We start from the raw sequence: 18,617 nt of genomic DNA on the forward strand, positions 1-18,617 counted from the left end.
TAATCGTTTCATGGGCCACATTTAACGCTTCTGAAAATTATTTTGAGTGGATTGGATCTTCATCCAACAACTCTTGCAGTTTCACATCTTCAAACTTTAAGGGTCTTCTGAGCTGGGTCAGTGTAATTGGTAAGATCATAATTTCGAACGCACTTTAAGCTACAGATTCAGTTTCAGGTAACCATCTTTCCCTTTAGAGGAGATTTATAACAAACAAAATGTTTATAAAAAATAAGACAATAAAAGATCATCAAATTCATTTTATTGAAAAATAATAATTATACACCATAGACCGTATCATGTTAATCGCTAACGCAACAGATTAATCTATTTAACAAAATTACTCTAATATACAAAATAAATAGCCTTTTGATGCCTTAAAATCTACAATCTTATATCACATTGCTTTTTTTGTTTTCAAAGATGTATCAGTGGATTTTAAACCAGGTAACATCTGAATTGCACCAACAAGTTCATTTTCTTTATTCATTTTTAACAACAAGCACTAGCCGCTTTTTGTTATAATAATTAAGCACTGAAAAATTAGAAAACAAAGAATAGAACAAATAAATAAATAAACGTTATAAAAAGACGTACTACTTTAAAATAAAGAGGTAAAATTCTGAGTAAAACTGGCAAGAGTTTTTTTAGAAATACGCTAAGAACGGAACGGAAGATATCCAACAATCAGTGATGTTTCTTGGCGCTAAACTTAAAAATACTTTTTTCTATGAGGTAACTAGGGAACAGTAACAATTGTTATAGTTATTATCCAGCACCGGCTCCAAAGAGCAACGCGATATATCCAACTTTGTTGTATGTCAATTCGAAATGATTTAAGAGAAATAGTCACCCAACAAAATCAAATACATCCGCTAAGTACCTAACCGAGCTAAACATCATGATGTCCCATATTTTCCGTTCTCGAACACGCCTTTCCTAAAGAACGGAGAGAAACTGATCAAGGCCTGCTTGGTGATGGGGCCTCCATATGCCAACGGACAAGCCGGATTCGTCCTACAAGTGTCGATCAGCCTACGAAGGTAGGTCTCCAACTGACGTTTTCTCGTCTGGGCCACCGATTCCGTGTTAGCAAATAAGGTTTTTGACGGAAATGGTATTTTGGACACCTTGATGAAAACCGTTGGTTATAAACTATCTTATAGAAACGGCGATCCGCACATCTACTTACCTCGGTTTTATATCGGGCTTTCATTGCTATATGCAAGTCCCTAAATCGACTGTATCTCCGTAGAACGGACCACCTCTCATCAACGGTGCACACTCTTACCTCGTATTCATAATGCGTTTTGGTGCCAGCACCTCTTAGACAATAACTAGTAATACTGATTACAGAATCACAATCAGTCTCTGAAAATTGAAATAACAGCAAAATTAGAGTTGAGACGTACACGGTCGCTTATTTTTGAACTATTGGAACTATCCGGATCGGTGCTGCGTTTATTAAGTAAAATTAGCCAATTTTCGTAATCGTTACAGATTGCATCTTCAAACTAGAAGCTCTAGTAATAAGTCCTAATAGTAGGACTAGTTTGACTTGAAACTAGGACGAAAAACGAATAATGCATATCCAGCTACATATAGGGTAAGAGTCCTACATAATCCAGTAAGCTGAACCTATGATTCCTGCTGATATTGCATCGGCGGCTAAAGCTAGAAGTATATTCTCTTGTCGAGCCCGTTCAATAAAATAATGAACTAACGTAATCTAAAACGTGGTTCACTGTTATTTTGAATAGACTATAGTTAGAATCCCACCAAACATTACTAAGAAAACTGAAGAACTGGGGCTAATAGTGCCTAATTTTGGAGAATCATAGTCGAAATTCGGACAACTTCAATGGTTTCCGCCTGACTTTGATACGTTGCCATTTACAAGCAGTCGGAGGTAGAATCCAACGAACCACAGCGGCTATTTTGGGCCCTGGCACTGGCAAGAGGACTGTTTTGTTGTAAAGTTAAGAATTTTGTGTTACTATTCATATTTTGATTATAAACTGTCCGTAGTAACAGATAATCATCGATTGTTTGAAGAGACATAGGGAGGTCATTCAATTTTGTATTTTTTCTGCAAAGCGAAATTTCGAAACTGCGAAAGAAGAGATAACGACATTCAATAATTAAGTACTACATATCATAAAGGTATAAATCACCCAGTAACTCCATAGTCCGAAGTCACAACATTATAATTCATCTAACTAGTATCATAGGTTCGGCTTACGAAAACCAAAACATGTCTCTAATCAAAACATGGCAGTTTCTCATACCAAATGAAATTATTGAAACTGTATGCATTCACACCAACTAAAAACTTAAAGAATAATTATAGACTATAAAATAAAAGCAATCTACACATTCCTCTCCAAGTGAACCACGAGAAGAGGTAGATGCTATTTGTGTGGTCCCAAAACTGAAAATAAACAATCGCAGAAGATGCAGAGAGATTTAGACGACATTTAGAAAGAAAACTGTTGGGTACCAAGTGCCATGCATAGTACAAAGAGTAAAACTGATAATAATAATTTTTGATAATACTTTTAGATAAGCATGTCATTTTCTTTGCTTTTAATGAATCTCATAAAGAATTTTTTATTTTGTTAAGGAGAAGAGATATCTAAAATCCTGTGATATCTATTTTTTTATTTAATTTTAGTTTTTTTTTCATTATATAGCATGCCAAAGTTAGTTAATAATTAAAATTGAAAAATAATGTTTCATTACACTTTCTTTAAAAAAAGTTGATTTACATCATACATAAAACTTATTTTAACACAGTATTGATTCATTTATATGTTAATTTTATCTTTATTATAAACGATCTATTCTATAATAGATAACCATCTATTAATATTAGCTCCATATCGGCCCGCGACTAAAGTTACGTTAGTCGAAAGAACGATTCCAGTTAAGGGTTAAGCAAATACCCGTTACGGCTGATTAATCAACCGATTAGAACCCCGTTTTTTATGATTTGTTAGTTAAAAAAACGCTCTAAAGATACAATCTGTAATTATTTAGGTCTTGGTTTAATATTAGTCAACAAAAGCGGCCACAGAGAGATATTTCATAGTGAATATAATAAATTATACTGACCAGTCGCTATGGAAGGCATTGATCTGTACATCAGTTGGTTACAAAAAGGCAGTCTGTTGTTCTGCATGGAAGTTGAATATAAAACACTGGTCGAACCCGTATGCAATGGCTTCACAGGACTGGGGCTCTCCAGATCCTGAAGTGGGTGCTCCACCGTCGGAGATAGAGCCGAGGAGTGTCCGTACTGTAAGGCCATGTATTGTCGTTGGAGTTGTTGAAGGGCCTACCCAAAACAAAAATGTAAAGATAGAAAGATTTACGTCAAACAAAAAACAAGCAGACTTACAGCTATTTGATTGTCGAGACATTCTTTAGGCACTTGACTATCCAAATTCCGAACGATAAATTGTTTCTGTTGAGATATCTTCTGAGACAGGCGACGTAACGAATCTGCCTCTCTCCTTTTATTCTTCCTGTTCACCGGTGAATGATTCTCCACGGAACTGGTCGATTGGGAATCACTGATCACACCCTGAAACGGATACTCCACCGTAAACAAACATAATACCTCGGGCTCCGCAACGGTTACCTCGTTACTTGACATATCGTCGCTCAAGCTCTCCTCGTGGTTGTTTTTACCCGAATTGGGCATAATTTCTACGCCGCTATCGCTCATCAACTGATCTAAAGAGTTTGTTATCATGGTCCCGCCATTTTCCACAGAGGAACCGCAACTGTCAGCGGCGGTATGGTACGTATCGCTGCTTAAAGACGTCGGTGGGTTACTAACCACCACTGCCTCCACGGAGTTGATCCTTTTCAGGTTTAGCGTTAATCTATACAGACAATAAAATAAGGAATTAGTTAAACAAACTTTAAAATATAAAAAAACCCATATATATTAATATTTTTAAAAATGTCCATATATTTTTCTCATGGCCGACATCCTTATTGTAGTATATTTATGTAGACTTTATGTAAGAATTTAATGTAAATCAAATAATAATCAAATCGATAAAATCCTGCTAAATAATAGAATTACAATATTATATCTTAAAATACCTCAGTGACATAATCCATATACCATAGATTTTATCATAATTCAACAACACTAGAAATTTAGTAAAAAAAGTGCTTTTCGTAAAATAACGGTTTAAATTTATTAGTTAACGAAATCTATAAAAACTAGCGATGGGAACAGTTTCAGTTGATAGAAAACGACTATTGATTGTGGAGTAATTGATTACTTTGTACTATCAGCTTTTTTATATTTTCGGCCCGACTGGTTTAACTACTTTTAATGACCACTACTTAATAATGTGCCCAATACATGCTTGTATTTAATTATGTAAGTCAATTAAAGCTTTAGTGCTATACCTAACACCAAGTATTTATTAAAAATACAATTAAATCTTTCAAAAATGTCACATAATCCATATATGACATATTTTATCATAATTCAACACTAAAAATGTGGTAAAAAATAGCTTTTCATAAAATGACGTTTTCGACGGCTTTAACCCTCCATATCACAACATTATAAACCACAATAGCATCTGAATCAAAGCTATTAATGTAGGAAATCTATAAAAACTAACAAAAACATTACACATCGCTTACCCCAACTTTTTCTGTTCAATTTGTTTTCGTTCTTCGTCAGTTCTCTTAGCCAGTTGATCCTTCAAATCGTGGAGCTCCATACTCGTGGCATTCTCGTTGTGATCAAGTTCTACCTGTTCATTCACCAAGCCAATAAGTTTCTGGTCCAGAATTTCCACGCTCTTCTGACGCTCACATAACATTTGTACTCTTCTGTTAAGTTCCGCCTGCAGCTCTGCCAGCTCCTTGCGCTGAAAGATTTGCATATAAGGTACCGCTCAACAAAATGATCATACGTACGTGTTCGTTAACTAATCTTTGAATGGTATCAGGAGCCCGTATCGTATTCAAGATATCCACTATGCTATCGGATTCGGCATCGGACAGAGGCGTATTCTGTACTTTAGCCGATAATTCCTAAAAGACAGATATCGATTATTATAACGATTTAATCTAACCCGTCAACCCAAGGTGCAACAGCGAACGAGGGTTATGACAAACAAACAAAACATCCCAGAAAAAACAAAACGAAAACGGGGTGGTTATGATTTGTGCGGACCGAAACCAAAATTACAAACTAATAATAAAATACCTGGAATAAAAGTTTGGATTGGGTATCGGGAAAACTAATTTCGTTGGCATGTGTCGAGACTAATTGGCAGATATTGGTAAATTTGGACAAAAAATCACAGCGCATTTGTCGTAAGGTATCACAGTCTCCATTAATCTACATATAAAAATAAAAAGGTTTAGAAACAAAATTAAAAACGTCCATCGAAATAACTGCCGATCGAAATCGGACGACAGAGATCGCCTACGTACCTCTCCTACGAGCTTCATCCTCTCCTTTTCCAGTTCCTGCCGTTGCAACACCAATTCAGTCTCTCTTTGTTTCAGTTCCATTTCCCTTTCTCTCTGTTGTTGGTTTAACGTTCTCCAGTCTTCGTGTAGTTGTCTGGTCTAAAAACCAACCAATCTGGGTTAGTGTTGGGTTGGGGAGAAGGTAATTGCGAGTTTTGTAAAATTTTGTAATTCGTTTGTCATTTTGATCGATGAATTATAGTCACTTTTCTGATAAAATCTTCTTTTGAAGCCTATTTAATACTATTGGGAAATTTTCGCAGAAACCCGAATAAATGGTAATAAGGTTTTCTGCGGAACCCCTAGTTTGGTCTCAACCTTCATAAAGTCAAGACGTTTTTCGATCCTCGAGTTCCCAGGTAAGAATACGGCGATAAGAATAACGTTCCAAGTTTTGCCCTTATAATAATCGTAGTTGGGAAACAAGAATTAAAAATATACAAAATAGATCGAATTGCACTTAAACAAGAAAACAACGAGTTGAAAGCGACTTATTAGCAATTAAACCGAAAACTGTTGAAATTAACTAATGATCTTGCAGCTATGCGATTGAATTTGCAAAGCCAGTTACAAAACATCGAAGAGACACCCAGAAAACTATATAGAAGAGTGTTTTTCGCCGACGAGGACGAACTAGAATGAGAGGTAGACGAGCAGCCCGAATGGAGAGAAGAATAATAAGAAGTCCGAGTTGACACCTTCCCCGCTAATAAGAAAATATCAAGGAAACATTGTACACAACATCAAATAAAAAAAGAAGCAAGAAAATAAAATTTCTCTGCCTCCCCCTATCAAGGTAAGCAATATTGGTAATTTTAGTCTATTCAGAAGACAGATAAAAAGAGTAATCACTAACCGAGTATAGTTCAAAGATCCGTCAAATAATGACATTAACATTACCAACGAAATAGATTATAGAAATATTGGAGAATCATCTCATTCAGATGAAAAAAATAAAGAGATGACAAATAATATATTTAGTGAACTTGAATTCCATACATATCAAGTAAAAAGTGACAAGTTGTATGGAGTCGTTATTAGAGGATTAAAATCAATAACAAGTCCGGATATTAAAATCGAATTAAAATAGAATTATTACTCCTATAGTGAAAATGACAAATTTATATTGCGAAAAACTTTTAGTTACTTAGCTTACCTCTCCGCTGTTTATCGTAGATTCAATACAAAACGAAAACAGCAAAACCATTTATGACGTAAAATATCTAGTAGACTGTAATAAAAATCGAACCCCTGAAGAAAAAAAATGGTATTCCGCAACGCACAAACTGCCAACAGCTTAGGCATACTAAACATTTCTACACTAGGGAACCTATAATAAATGTGTGAAGTGTGCTGGTAAACATCACACGAATCAGTGCTATGAAAAAGGTCACTACCAATTATAGAAGGTGTGTAGTATACCAAAAGAACAACGATCAAGAAAGATTGATAGACCTCAAAACTCTGCAAAGATATCTGCCATTGAAAATAAAAAATCGGAAAGAAATACAACCAAAATTTAAAATGCGACAATCAATGCACAGGAACGAACCCATAGAACTAGGTACAATTATATGGACATGTTTATCGAATGAAAGTAATATAATAAGCATTGCTATAGCAAAATCCGCCGTTTAGTTGGAAGAACATAAAGAATGATCTGAAAAATAGGGCGCTATCAATATCAAAGACCAGAATGGTCGTAGCCGATCGTCAACAGTGGCCAGATTTGAAAAGGAATAATGCAAAACCCTGCGGCACTATTGCATTGGTTAAGAAGTAAAAACTCCTATTGACAGGGAAAGAGAGAATGACACACTATATTAACTCAAATTACCTGTTCAGCGTGTTCTCTTTCTACCAATCGCTTTTCCAATTCCAATTTCGCCTGGGCCTCCTCCAGATGTTTTTCCCTCTTCTCCAGACTTTCTTTGTTCTTCTCTAGTAGCTCTTGTTTCTTCTCGAGCAACTCTCGTTCCTTTTCCAGGTTGATTCTTTGCTGATCCATGTCGCATTTATCATCATCTCCTCCTCTATACATTGCAAAAATTAATTGTCATAATTGTTGATGGTTTTAGAACTTACCCGCCCAAATTCTCCATGGACACAGCCAAATCAGGGGTAGACCAACTGAGCAGGCTCAATCTGGAGAGGTTGTACTGTTTTTCACCTTTTCTTAATTCGGCAGCTTCAGCAGGATCGTTAAACCTGAAGACGTGAGCCTTCCCGAGGAATATAATACAGCCCTGAGACAATTTCGCCGGAGACTCTAGTATTTGATTGTTGAGCATAACATAGGCACCGGATTTAGGCGACAAAATGGCAACGCCGTTCAAAAATGTTATTGTGCAATGTTCAGTTTCCATGCCAGATCCCTTCAACTCAATATCCTGTCGAATATTCATGTCACCTGTGCCGATAGTAGTAGTACCTTCCTAAATCATTAAAAAATAGTTATTAATGGAATGTGTAAAAAAAGACCAAAAACATGACAAAGTACCTTCAGGTGATACAAAGTAACGCCAGTACTTAAAGGATCGTCATCGATGGCAACCAAGTGAGGTCTGTCGGAGTCTAAAACCACACCAGCACCGGATTTCCTTAAACCCAAAGCAGTTTGCTCCCTTAAAATTGCTTGAGCTTCACGCCATTTTCCAGTCCATTCTTCAGTTAGTTCCTAAGGCACAAAAAATATATTATTTTTAACGACCAAAAACAAATCCACAACATACCTTTTCTCTGGTCTCTTTCTCATGTATCTGTTGAGCCAACATGTCGGACCTTTGCTCGCAAAACATGAGTGCCTTCAATTTGCTGATCTCATTTCTCAACTCCCTTATTAGCTTAACATTAGGATCTTCGTTAACGGTCGGTTTATTAATGATGTTCTTAGCTCGGTTGGCGTAACGCAAGGTACTGAGTGTTTCCCCATAATTGCAATCTGTGAATTAAGATTGTCAGACGTAATATATAGAATACGCTATATATACAATACGCTATATATACAATAACTATAAGAATGCGGAGTGAAGTGGACATTAAAAAAAGCGGTTCTGAAACATGTTTATGTTGGGCTTAAAAGCAAGCAAGCGCTTTGTCTGTCACTGTTTTCCTCTGACCAAAGAAAAGTGACATACACAGACTAGATTCAAATGTAATCGTAAACGTAGGTTTTTGCTGCGTATACATACAATACGCCCATCGAATGTATAGTATTTCTGCTAAAATTATGTATCTTACTTAGGCAGAAAATATAAATTTAACTTAATGGTAATTTTGAAGCAATGTCACGAGATGTCGCGACACCGAAAATCTAGACGTCACTACTTTGAACCTATTGTTTTAATCATGGAAAAAAGTTTTAATCGCTATGCTATAAGACGGAAAGACAATTGATTGGTTGATTTCGTTTCTGTAGTGCTTTTGTTGTTTAATTGTTTTGGGCACCATTTTCAGTGTGTCTTACGTTGGGGAAGCTGTGCTTAGTTTTTTATACGGTTTAGTGATCAAATTATTAGTCATTAAATCGTTAGTATAATATTAGTCGGTAGTACGACATAATGTGTCCGTGATCTAGGAAGGGTTGTGTCTAAAAAATGGGTTGATAATATTGAAAATCCCAAACTGACAGAATTAAATATGAAAGAAATGTATAATCGTTATAACGTGTTTTTTTCTTGTAAATTGTGGTAAGTTTATTCATATTATTATAATCATTCAAAGATTTGTTTTTTAATTTCAAAAAAAATCCCCTTCCGAAAGCAGTTATGCAAACAAGAGATAATAATTTATTCTTAGATCAACTATTTGATAATTGCAATTCCACTAAAAGAGTAACTCCTGAATACAAACCTTTTAAGAGAGGGTTAATCAATACACGGAGAATTTTGGTCCAAAGCGATTCAATGTTTAAATAATGTGATATTTTATTGCCCAACTAAAAACAAATGTGTTAAAGTGCCTTGAATTAAAAATGTAATAACTATTTTGAGGGGCTTTATTTTTTAAGAAAAAATATTTTATATAAGTATCCAAATAAATATATTGACTTAAAGCTACTTAACCAAGATTATTTGGAATTTTTTTGAGATGTACTACTGTTCATGGATTCAAAAATATACATCGCTCGCAATATAAATAAAGCTTAAGATACACACAATTTGCAATAAAAATTGTATAGCGGTCTGAATTAGTTTAGGAGATGGATATATTACAATCTACATACCTGTTGAACTGGGCAAAGTTCTCCATGTTTCTAAGTCAATACGGTCAATTTAAGCAATAAAATATGACAATACATAAAAAATTTAGAAACACACATAACCCTTATTTATCCATAAATGACTGAAATATAAGGAGTGAAGTGTTTACAAGCGATTGATTTATATTAAATAGGATTGAAAGGCATTGTTATCTGTACAGTAAACCTGATAAGTCGCCACTTATTCCCCATAAAAAAAAATAGTTTTGAAATAAACTAAACAATTTTGTTTTTACAAAATTACACAATATCAAATTGTCACTTCTTCACAGATTAATATTAGATGTTATATAAATATTATTTTTATTGACTACAGCAGATGCTTATATTTTTATTTGTTTATTAGTGAACCTCCAGGCTATCTTATCATCACTTAACTCTCATTGTCTTACTGTGCGTGATGTAAACAAATATTTGTATGTTGTTTGATGCATAATCGCGTTGTGGAACTGCACACCACTAACTAAAGTGGACAAACAAATAAGCAAACCATTTTTATCTATTAGTTGACATTCTATCACATAGGACAAATATCAAAAAGCTTTTTAAATGTCTTTATTTTCATAATGAAAGTACAAACTAAAAATATATGTTAAATATAGATTTTTTGAATGTACAAAGTTCAACTCACCAAAGTTTTATTACAATTGTGTCAACAGTTTAGGAACGCATAGAAGACAAACCAACAGACATGCATTTTCATATATTAGATTTTCATTATTAGAATCTCAACAATTTGACACCAACAATAAAAAAAAATACACTTCCATATTCACCAAATTATGAATGAATTTCAGAATGTCGCTTCACGTACAACTCAAATATAAAATCTTACCTGCGGGACTGATAGCTGCTATCATGATTGTTTTTGAATTCCCTCCCAGACTGTCCTTCAAAAGCCAAGTTAAAACCGAATCTCTGTATGGTATGAATGAAGCCTTTTTCTGTCCATTCTGTTCTTTTTGATCACTGGAAGAGAGCTCTGCCAACGCGGATATAACCGAGCCTAGAAAAATTTGATGTCTGTCACTTAAAGTCAGCTCTACTCAACTTTATTTAATTACCTAAGGTAACCAAGGATTTATTAATATGAGCACCTTCTTTTAATCTTTGTCCTGTAGCACCAGTCGAGTCAGCGCGTTCACTTCCTGCCAGATCAACCAAGTGTATCTAAAGAAATCATAAATGCTAGTGTCTTTTCTAAAGACATTGACAATAACAACTTACTTTGGAAACGGTTTCACTGGGAACTCCATCACAATAACCAGCTTGTACAAATGTTATGGTAAAAATTGCATGGCTACGACTGCTTACATCATTCATATTTGTTGAAGCAGTTGTTCTGTGAGAATTACCCCTACAAATTGAATACATGCACTGTTTTCTGTTTATTAAATGAACTTCACTATATTTTACCTATTCATGCAATCTTCTATGTGCCCATAGTTTGTTACCCAACAAGTAGTCAGACCTTGAACATATGGGCCTTTCTTAGGATGTTCTCTCACCTTCAAGCTGCTGTTTTCCTTCAGTCTTCTATCCATTAGCAGATCTGCAACCCTTTCTTGGTAAATTTCTAAATAACTAACTTGAACACGATGGGTTGTTCCTCGCTTTGAGTTTTCTGACATTCTATCAAATAATGCTTTACATATTCTGGGAATCAACCCTTGATTATCCTTAAAATTATAAGAAATTAGTTATATAAAACACAGCTATAAGTCTGCATACTTTTGAACCCATCATGGTAAATGTTTTTCCACTACCGGTCTGCCCATAGGCAAATACACAAGCATTGTAACCTTCAAAAGCACAATCCACCACTTCAGTTCCTAAATCATTATAAACCATCTCCTGGGAGGCATAGTTTTCAGACTCGTTACTGTGTGACCAATAGGAATGATCAAAAGTAAACTCTTTATATCGAATATTTTCATCTCTAGTATTTGCCTAGAAGAGGAAAAATTTGAATACCAGAATACCTAATTATAACAATTTCAGTTAAATTAAAACTACAATGTATCTAATATAAAAATAGAACACAATATGAAACAGTGCCAAGTATTCCAAAAAACTTTTGTCTGTTGTATTTGCTGCGTAAATAATATTAAAAATACCTTGCAATTTAAAATCCCCGTCGTTTTTCCACTCATTTGTATAATTAATTGTGCGTCCATGTCCTTTTCCCTAAAAAAAAATATTTATCATTATGGTAAATCATTCATGCGTGCAATTTTTACCTTTGGTTAAAGGGTCTAACCCGAACGGCAACTTTTACTGAAGCCATTATTTAGTTAAAACTTCTACAGTTCTAATGTTTAATCCTTTAATCACATTATTATTAAATACCTATTTTTGTTTTGTTTTGGTAAAGTCGTATCAAAAATTGTAAAATGTCATTGAATGTCAACACAGAAACATGAGTCACAAAATTCTTCTTTTATCTTGTCTCCTAATGTCAGCGATAACATAACCCACAAAATGTAAAAAATCTCAATGTTTTGAACATAACCTAACTCAATTTTTGGCATTAATTGTGTATTGACAAAGATTTCTAGTTGAAACTTTTATAATTGTATGCAACTATTATCATGGCCTTATCTGCAGAACAATGCAATACTTTATTAGAGTATGTTCTCTTCTTAATATTTTTTGTCCTATGCAATAATTTTTAATTTACAGCATCATAGAAAAAAACAATGTTAGAAATCTTACTTTAGAAGCTTTAACAAATGAACTTCATAAAAAGTTCGAGTCTACCGAACACTTTAAGGGTAAATTTTATTTATTATTTATGTAGTAAATTTAACTGTTTATTTTAGTTGGTTCATGTTTAGTCATGCTGCTTCAAAATGATATGCTACCAGAAATTGATCAAAGATTAGCTGCTATAACGCTTCTGTATGAATTGTATCGGGGCGAACCACTAGGAAATACGCCATTTGCTAGTGTTTTTATTCATTTCCTGGTAAACACTATTTATTGAATTATATTGTTAATTATATGATAATAATCAAATTTATAGTATCCTCCTGAGCAACAGAGTAGTGTTGGTGCTCCAAAGTTAGTTTATCCTGGGCAGTTGCCTAAGCTTACACCACCAGAAAAGTATTTTTTGGCCCAACTATTGTCAGAGTCTTCTAAAGAAAGTGTAAGTATTTTTATTTCATCCTTTACACTAGATTGCAACCAATAAATATTTCAGCTTCTTAAAAAAACTGCATCCCAAATAATCAGCAATGATGCTCCAGTTACTATAGACATAGACTTAAGCTCCATCCAATTATCTGTTGCTGAAAAGCAGTCTGAATTGCCACAAATTGCTAAAACAGGAATTTCAGTATTGTTGCCTTTTCCTGAGAAAGCATCTCAAAATGAGTGAGCATATGTTATATTTACATATACATGTTAATGTCAGAGCTTTATTATTAAGCTTTACTTTTTATTAAGTTATTTTGCTGAATATATCGGAGAAGCTCCTGATGTTTTAGATCATCAGAAGGGCTAAATCGAAACATTGTCAAAGTATTAGCTACAGGAGAAAACGCTGCAATGAATAAGATCTATAGTCCAGAATTTGTAACTTTGGCCCCACCTCTACTCAACTGCCAAGATGAGGTTAGTAAAACTTGTTGATGTTCTAATTAATACCAGTGATAGTTCGTTAACGGTTAAGTATGGGTGGTTGCTTGTGTATTTGTATTGTATGTGTATTTTGTATCTTATTAATTTTTTTTTATTTGTACTATTTTGGGAAATGCATAGACATTTCTTCTCCATAAAAGATTTAATTATGCCACTGCATTAATTTAATTATGCCATTGCTTGCTTGTTTATCATGAATCTTGCTAATGATACTATATTTATTCATTATTAAATATGTCAAGTCTCCTCTTATTACAACTAAAGTTTGTTTGATTGTTAACAGTCTTTGCACACCCCTTTTGCTCTTGATATACAAAACCATATTAATGTATTTATTACTTACATTTTATTGGCACTTATCATTAATTTGAAATTAATGTCAGCAGAACTCACAGAAAAATCATAGAATCCATCGCAATAGCTTCAAATATTTTTTCTAAATAATGTACAAAATTCTTAAGCATGAGTATTTTTCCTCTGTCCTGAAACTTCCAAATTTCAAGCTCATCATAAAAACTGTTTTGTAGTGTCTTATACTATTTATAATATACTTTTACCTGAATATTTCTATCTATAGTTTAAACAACATTGGAATAATAAATATTGATGTAAAGGCATATAGCTTAAACTATTGACAACTCAATTTTCCTTTTTGCTTTTATTTATTGAAGGTGGCTAGATTTAAAACAAATTAGTAGTCTTATGTGCTTTTTATTTTATATAGTTTAATAGATTTGCAATTCAAGTTGTATATAAATTTTAATTATATGCACTTCTCCATGTTATCTTTAACTAGGCTAAATAATTTTGGTTTAGTATATTAATACATAGATGATTTTAGCTCATTTGGTTAAACCCAACTACGCCTAAAGAACATTTGGTGTGTTATGATACTACAATGTGTGTACCGGACATGGCTGGTTTTGAGGCCAGACAGTTAATGAACAAGGCCTACATATCAGCCCTGTCTATTCCACAACAACACCAACTACTAGACGAATTAGAAAAAGACCCGAAACTGGTATACCACGTGGGATTGACTCCATCAAAAGTGATTTTCGAAAACATTAAAACACAAACCAACAGTTTGATAAAATCTTTTCCAGCTTCCCGAGCTTGTAGAAAATAATCCACTTATAGCCATCGAAGTTCTCTTAAAGTTGATGCAATCCAAACAGATAACTGAGTATTTTAATGTGCTCGTTAATATGGAGATGTCACTACACTCCATGGAAGTTGTTAATAGGTAAAACACATGGAAAGTGCCCACGGATCACCATAATGTACGGGTTTTACAGACTTACGACGACCGTAGATCTGCCAACAGAATTTGTTCACCTCTATATCGCTAACTGTATTTCCACCTGTGAAACGATAAAAGATCGATATATGCAAAACCGACTGGTTCGTTTGGTATGCGTCTTCCTGCAGTCGCTGATACGAAACAAAATCATAAATGTTCAAGTAAGCAGCGGACCGTCACAATATAACAAATTATAAACATCATACGTCTATTTTAGGAATTGTTTATTGAGGTTCAAGCGTTTTGCATCGAGTTTAGTAGAATTCGAGAAGCCGCGGCTTTATTTCGGTTATTAAAACAGTTGGAGTCAGGAGAATTGGGACTACTAGCATCACCAAATACCGGCAGCCGAACAAAACTAGATGGTTGATTTAAAGCTATTGTGATTTCTTATTATGTATATAAAAGCATTATATTAATGTATATTTTTGTATAAAAGCCTTTTTAGTTTCATAGCCTCAATTACGGAAATAAACAAAATAAGGAAAAACAACGAATTTTTTGATATCTAATCCCATATATATACTATTTACTCTCATCACTAGTAGATAGTTAACCGGTAATACAATTAAATGTTTCCAATGTATGGCCGGCCAGAACAATTTCGATATATCGATAGTTTAAAAATATCAATATATCCGAGGAAAAAAATATCTATTTTTTTGCAATAACGAATATTTTTAAAATTAAGTGCTAATTTTATAATGTTTAAGAAATATCGATATTGTTTCAACATCCCTAATCGGGATTATTTTCCTAATTATAGAGATTACCAAAATATATCGAATATACCCAACACTAATACAATACTCTTCAAATCTAAATAAATATAGCAATACAAAATCACTATGAATTAGAGTAGTTATTATGTGTAAAATATAAAAATAATTTTACATCGTTCATAACAGAACCCAGCAACTATCTCGTTTCTTTCCTGTCACAATAAAAGAAACATTCGACTGAAATAGTAATTACTATTTTTATTCGACAATTTTTTAAAATAATTGCCTGTTTCAGTCGATAGTTCACACTAACCTTATTTTTATTTCCTGTTTACTAATTAAAAAAAAATTTTAATGTTATTTTAAGATGCCTCTTTTAAATATATTTTCGTTGGATGATGTTGATTTTAGAAATATTATTGTTTCTTTATCAAATGGAAGTCATATAATTGGAAGGGGAGAATTACTAAATGTATGTATACGTATATACTACTAGTAAACTCCCTATTTGTTGTTTAATGTTTTTAAGGTAAACGACAAAAGAGTATCGCGGAAACATGCCCAGATTGATATTACAGATGATGCGGTGACATTAACATCGGTAAGTCCTATATGGGTTTAAAGTTGAATGCTAAAATGAAGACTTTTAGACACATCAAAACCCATGTTTTATAAAAGCATCACAAAGCAGCAATCTAACCATTTTGAAACAAAATGAGCGACATGAATTGAGCAGTGGAGATCAGTTTGCCCTTTTGCCAGACAATTACTGGTTTAAGGTAAAAATTAATAACACAAATGTTCAAAATAATGAACCAGAGAATATCAACGGAAAGAGATTTTTTGAAGATAACACTGAACCAGATTTAGATGTATTTTCAAAGAAAATTAGGACAAAACCACTAAGTATTGATCAAGAGCACAAGTTTGTACCTGCAGACACGAGCACTACTCCAGTGCAATTTGATCTTGTCTCAGACTCTGAAATAATTGGGAATGTTAAGTCAGAACCTGTGGAAACTACATCAGACAATACAAGTGTCATGGAATCCATTGATGTTTTAAAAAGTGAAACAGACAATACTAATGCAAACGGATATTTGGAAACAAACAATGAACCATCATATCCATCAGAGTTAGTGGTAAAGAATGAAATAAATCAGGATATTAATCTGAAAACCGCAGATGTGAAGCTTGAAAATATAGAAGAGTCTACAGACAATGGAGAAACAGAACAGGATAGCAATATGAGTTTAAATAATAGTACTGAAGAGGCATCCACAAATGTAGCTTCAAATAGTCAGCCCAAAGTAAGAGAAAAATGTTGGTATGGTGAAAACTGTTTTAGGTACAGAATAATACTTTTGGAAGTATTTCTTTTGACAACTAAATTTTTAGGAAAAATCCGGCACACAAAGAATTATATAGTCATCCAGGAGATGATGATTACATGTTAAAAGCAGATGATAACATTCCAGATTGCCCTTACGGAGCTTCTTGCTATCGCACAAACATTACACATAGGCAACAGTTCAGACATCCAACAAAAGCAACAAGTAATAATAATATGGGTTGTCCACTTTGTGATCATTGTAATAAAAAAAATAATTAATAAAATTTATAACACTGTAAAACAGTACATAATTTATCCTATATGACAACCAGAACATTTTTCTAGATAATGGACAAACACAGAGGAAAAGAAGACCAAATCGAGAGCCAGCAAGCGATCATGTTTCTGATGATGATTATGACTATAACGATCCATTTATTAACGACAACTCCAGCGATGATTTTGAACCATCAGATGATGACTATACTGATAGTGACTGGGAAGATTCTGGAGAATTGGTTGAGGAACTTGAAGAGAGGAAACGGTTATTAAGGGAAGCAAAAAGATATACAAAACCACATTAAAGTTTTTGTTACTCATTAAAATTATGCAACTTTACAAGAATATATTAAACAGTATTTTACAAAATTGATTTTCACTCGTCAAATGTAACATTGCACTGTTTCATATCGTTTCGAAGAGTGTCTAGAATTTTTACACGTTCCTTCACATATGGCAGTCCAAATATAATAAGTGTTCTTAGTTTCTTTAAGTTAACTAAATGTAATAAACCTGTTTCAGTAATATTACCACATTTTGAAACTTGTAAAAATAGCAATGTTTCCTTCACATAATGCAGTTCCTTGAGAGCATCGTTTTCTAAATGGGAACAATTGTGTAAAATAATTTTACTAATTTTATTGCAATTTTTTAAGTGCTCAAAACCCATTGCCATTATGGAACTATTACTTGCATCTATTTCCTGAATTTGAAACTGAACTTCTTCCTTTGGCAGGTGATTGTAATCAGCTTCAAATTCGTCACTGCTCACAAATTTTACCTTACCACCATTTCTTAGGATCCATTCAGCACACGATCGATTTGGACCCACTTTTTTTCTACGATCTTCATCTAAGACATTGAATTGTTGATTGACCCAATAGAAGAGTGGCCTTTTTTGAATAGCATAATTGATATTTTTACAAGTTTGAAAGATAAATGACATTATAAATAATTTAAAAAGAATAGGTGTACATATCCTGTTATTTTCATGTAAGAGTTTCTCCCTTTGTTACCTAAACACATAAATTATACGTCCATATATAAAAAAAAAATAAAAAGTAAAACTTACACAAGCCTCCAAATAATCGATTTTCCTTTCCAATGTTGTTAATTTTTCATTTAAAACAGCAAGTTTAGAGCGACAAGACAAATCTAAAATTCCTATTAAATGACGTACTAATCAAAATATATTAATAGTCAACTTACCGAAGGAATTCAAAAAATCCGTAATTTTTTTAATACTGATTGTTATTATTTCAATGTATTCACGATTTATCCAATCCTGTTGGATTTGTTTTTGTATAGTTTCGCCCCTTGCTGACGGTGCAGCCATTTTTATTGTAGTAAATGAGTGATACAGATATATATATGACTCAAATTTAATGACAGTTGGAGTTGATTTAATTGTGTATTCTATTAAGAGTTTAAATAAATATGTCTTAGAATTGTGAAGACTGAATCTTTTACAAAAATGTTCGAATTCCACTACTAAAAATAATAATAGCTCGGTGGAAAGCCAATATTTATAAAAGAAGATCATGGGAATTATAGAGGTTA

At 33.4% G+C, this 18,617-nt stretch overlaps 4 protein-coding genes across 7 annotated transcripts; 2 read left to right on the plus strand and 2 right to left on the minus strand.

Moving 5' to 3' along the window:
• Positions 1-245: 245 nt before the first annotated feature.
• Positions 246-12,229, minus strand: Klp98A (kinesin-like protein 98A). The gene is given in 21 exon segments (XM_076411952.1): positions 246-932; positions 935-1,130; positions 1,193-1,371; positions 3,115-3,337; positions 3,401-3,586; positions 3,644-3,890; positions 4,675-4,904; positions 4,954-5,070; positions 5,246-5,380; positions 5,476-5,613; positions 7,352-7,547; positions 7,600-7,949; positions 8,015-8,191; positions 8,247-8,455; positions 10,611-10,781; positions 10,840-10,945; positions 11,003-11,132; positions 11,192-11,454; positions 11,507-11,725; positions 11,893-11,962; positions 12,016-12,229. Coding segments are annotated over 21 exon segments (3,672 nt in total). The 5' UTR covers positions 12,063-12,229; the 3' UTR covers positions 246-849.
• Positions 9,091-15,216, plus strand: Not11 (CCR4-NOT transcription complex subunit 11). 2 transcript variants are annotated; one of them, XM_076411954.1, is made up of 10 exons: positions 12,266-12,404; positions 12,458-12,549; positions 12,598-12,743; positions 12,801-12,926; positions 12,981-13,153; positions 13,267-13,393; positions 14,262-14,471; positions 14,527-14,666; positions 14,719-14,884; positions 14,941-15,216. In XM_076411954.1, the coding sequence occupies exons 1-10, from the start codon at positions 12,367-12,369 to the stop codon at positions 15,091-15,093; spliced, it is 1,371 nt and encodes a 456-aa protein (XP_076268069.1). In that variant the 5' UTR covers positions 12,266-12,366; the 3' UTR covers positions 15,094-15,216. The 2 variants fall into 2 exon arrangements, with proteins under 2 accessions (XP_076268070.1, XP_076268069.1); XM_076411955.1 differs by lacking the exons at positions 12,266-12,404; positions 12,458-12,549 and adding an exon at positions 9,091-9,203.
• Positions 15,217-15,731: 515 nt separating this feature from the next.
• Positions 15,732-17,426, plus strand: LOC143201112 (uncharacterized). Of its 2 annotated transcripts, none has more exons than XM_076411961.1 (5): positions 15,732-15,917; positions 15,975-16,046; positions 16,096-16,793; positions 16,844-17,037; positions 17,124-17,426. In XM_076411961.1, exons 1-5 carry the CDS (start codon positions 15,813-15,815, stop codon positions 17,360-17,362), a joined length of 1,308 nt encoding a protein of 435 aa, XP_076268076.1. In that variant the 5' UTR covers positions 15,732-15,812; the 3' UTR covers positions 17,363-17,426. The 2 variants fall into 2 exon arrangements, with proteins under 2 accessions (XP_076268076.1, XP_076268077.1); XM_076411962.1 differs by having other exon boundaries at positions 15,735-15,917; positions 16,844-17,001.
• On the minus strand, positions 17,355-18,526 carry LOC143201118 (hematopoietic stem/progenitor cell protein 300). 2 transcript variants are annotated; one of them, XM_076411969.1, is made up of 3 exons: positions 18,267-18,526; positions 18,130-18,212; positions 17,355-18,073 (listed from the first exon to the last, which is right to left on the minus strand). In XM_076411969.1, exons 1-3 carry the CDS (start codon positions 18,391-18,393, stop codon positions 18,047-18,049), a joined length of 237 nt encoding a protein of 78 aa, XP_076268084.1. In that variant the 5' UTR covers positions 18,394-18,526; the 3' UTR covers positions 17,355-18,046. The 2 variants fall into 2 exon arrangements, with proteins under 2 accessions (XP_076268084.1, XP_076268083.1); XM_076411968.1 differs by lacking the exon at positions 18,267-18,526.
• Between the last annotated feature and the right edge of the window lie 91 nt (positions 18,527-18,617).

This window comes from Rhynchophorus ferrugineus, unplaced genomic scaffold (genome assembly GCF_030347505.1).
Source record: "Rhynchophorus ferrugineus isolate W39M unplaced genomic scaffold, kcgeb_rfMv2 rfM8, whole genome shotgun sequence".
NCBI classification, from domain to species: Eukaryota; Metazoa; Arthropoda; class Insecta; order Coleoptera; family Curculionidae; genus Rhynchophorus; species Rhynchophorus ferrugineus.